At 58.9% G+C, this 2,567-nt stretch overlaps 1 protein-coding gene across 1 annotated transcript in view; it reads left to right on the forward strand.

Moving 5' to 3' along the window:
* Positions 1-2,567, forward strand: part of NPAS1 (neuronal PAS domain protein 1) — a 38,754-nt gene that overhangs the window by 30,101 nt on the left and 6,086 nt on the right. The window contains exons 8-10 of the mRNA XM_011970032.1: positions 949-1,064; positions 1,309-1,466; positions 2,319-2,425. Coding sequence (XP_011825422.1) covers positions 949-1,064; positions 1,309-1,466; positions 2,319-2,425 — 381 coding nt within the window. The remainder of the gene's footprint in view (positions 1-948; positions 1,065-1,308; positions 1,467-2,318; positions 2,426-2,567) is intronic.

Below are 2,567 nucleotides of genomic sequence, written 5' to 3' on the forward strand. Positions count from 1 at the left end.
GCTGTGTTCGTACCTGAGTTTGAGGCACAGGGTCATCTGTGTGTGAGTATATTTTTAGGACTGTTTTGTGGGGGTTACAGAAGGATCTGCATTTGTGAGTCTTATTTGTTGCTATTCTCCAATCCCCTGTTCTGGGCCAGCCCCTGTCCTGGTGACACAGTAGTGACCATGACAGCTCCAGCGCCCCCCCCCCCAACCTGGGACTCCCAGTCCTGTGAGAGGAGACCGACCTGTCCTCAGACAGTGACAACCCAGATGGGGCAGGGCTGGGATAGGGGAACCCAGAGGGGATGGCTGACCCAGCCTGGGAGTCACGGAGGGCTTCTTGGAGGAGAAGTCTCTGCTGAGACCTGGAGGATGGGGCTTGAGAGGTGGGCTTTCTTCTAAAGGCCCTAGGAAGCTATGGCAGGTTCAGAGCAAGGGAGTGTCGGGGCGGGTTTGAGCATTAGAAAGACGTGGATGGGGCCAGGCGCGGTGGCTCACGCCTGTAATCCCAGCACTTTGGGAGTCTGAGGCAGGCAGATCACGAGGTCAAGAGATCGAGACCATCCTGGCCAACATGCAAAAACCCCATCTCTATTAAAAATACAAAAACTAGCTGGGTGTGATGGCACACGCCTGTAATCCCAACTACTCGGGAGGCTGAGGCAGGAGAATTGCTTGAACTGAGGAGACGGAAGTTGCAGTGAGCTGAGATCGTGTCACTGTACTCTAGCCTGGCGACAGAGTGATACTCAGTCTCAAAAAAAAAAAAGATGTGGATGGCTGCCACATAGGGGAGCCCATATACTGTCCCCATGAGCTTGCAAAGTCATCAGGCATGCTTCTGAGTGCGGCTGTGGTCTGGTGGGCATCTTGTGTCTATGTCCGGCTGGCTCTGCAAGGGTCAGGGTGGCCTGTGTGTTTCCTCTTCAGGACCCCATAACCTTCCTTCGCTCTCTGTCCCAGAGGCCAGCCTCACCAAGGTGCCCCCCTCCTCCCTGGTCCAGGAGCGCTCCTTCTTTGTCCGCATGAAATCCACGCTCACCAAAAGGGGGCTGCACGTCAAGGCCTCGGGGTACAAGGTGGGTGTGAGCAGTCAGGCTCCTGTATTCCAGCCAGCCATGTTCCCTGACTGAGGGTGACCGAGGGAACCAGGCTGTTGGCTTCACTGGCTGCAGGTGGCTTAGGGAACTGGGTCTGGGAATGGGGTTGGGGGGGGTCACACAGTGCCCAGCACTGTGGGGGACAGCGGGAACCCAGCCCAGTGATGGTCTTCTTGCCGCCACCGGCCCGCCTTGCCCCTCCAACCATGCCCACCACCAGCAGGTCATCCACGTGACTGGACGCCTTCGGGCCCACGCCCTGGGCCTTGTGGCCCTCGGGCACACGTTGCCCCCGGCCCCCCTGGCTGAGCTGCCACTCCACGGACACATGATCGTCTTCCGTCTCAGCCTGGGTCTCACCATCCTTGCCTGTGAGAGCAGGTACCGGGGTTGGGGGCTGTGGTGGGTGGATCGGGGTCACAATGGAGATCTGGGGGTACATGGGAAGTCGGAGGGAGTGCCGGGTCTGCAGGGTACGGCACTGGGGAACCATGGGAGGCGGGACAGCAGTGGAGGGACAGGGTGATAGGGAGAAGGGAGGGAAGGCAGGGGACCAGGGCGGAGGCCTGGCCCAGGGGTGCCTTCGGGGATGGAAAAGGGCTGTGTCTTGGGTCCAGACCCTCCTTCTGGGGCTGCAGAGCTTGGCCCATCTCAGCCCATTTCTCTGGCCTCTCATCTCCCATCCATTTCCTCTCCTGCACTCCACAGTGGAGACAAATGAAGTGCTGAAATGGCCCCATGCTCTGAGGCCTCCAGGGTGCCTAGGGCCTTGCCACTGCGAGCCTGAATGCTCGCAGCTACCCCGGGAGAGACACCGTTTTGTAGTTTTGAGACGGAGTCTCACTCTGTCACACAGGCTGGAGTGCAGTGACATGATCTCAGCTCACTGCAACCTCCACCTCCCAGGTTCAAGTGATTCTCCTGCCTCAGCCTCTCAAGTAGCTGGGATTATAGGCGTGCACCACCACAACCAGCTAATTTTTGTATTTTTAGTAGAGACAGCGTTTTACCATCTTAGGCAGGCTGGTCTCGAACTCCTGAACTCAAGTGATCCGCATGCCTCAGCCTCCCAAAGTGCTGGGATTACAGGTGTGAGCCACCACGCCCTGCCAACACTGTTATTGCACCCATTTTACAGCAAGGGTTTGAACCCCAGGTGACTCTGGAGCCAACTCTGCCTCTCCCCCCACCCCGTGGTCTTGAACTCCTCCCCTCTTCTCTGTCACCCCCCAGAGTCAGCGACCACATGGACCTGGGGCCCTCAGAGCTGGTGGGCCGCAGCTGCTACCAGTTCGTCCACGGACAGGACGCCACCAGGATCCGCCAAAGCCATGTGGACTGTGAGACCCACCTCCACCCACCACGCCTGCCTACCACCCCCCAGACCCGAGTACCCCACTCCCTGGTCCCTGGAAGTCCTTCAGGGCTGCCCACAGCGCCTCCTGCTGCACCTACAGCTCCAGGGACTGCATTTAGCAATGG

Source organism: Mandrillus leucophaeus, unplaced genomic scaffold (assembly GCF_000951045.1).
Source record: "Mandrillus leucophaeus isolate KB7577 unplaced genomic scaffold, Mleu.le_1.0 Scaffold120, whole genome shotgun sequence".
Taxonomy (NCBI): Eukaryota; Metazoa; Chordata; class Mammalia; order Primates; family Cercopithecidae; genus Mandrillus; species Mandrillus leucophaeus.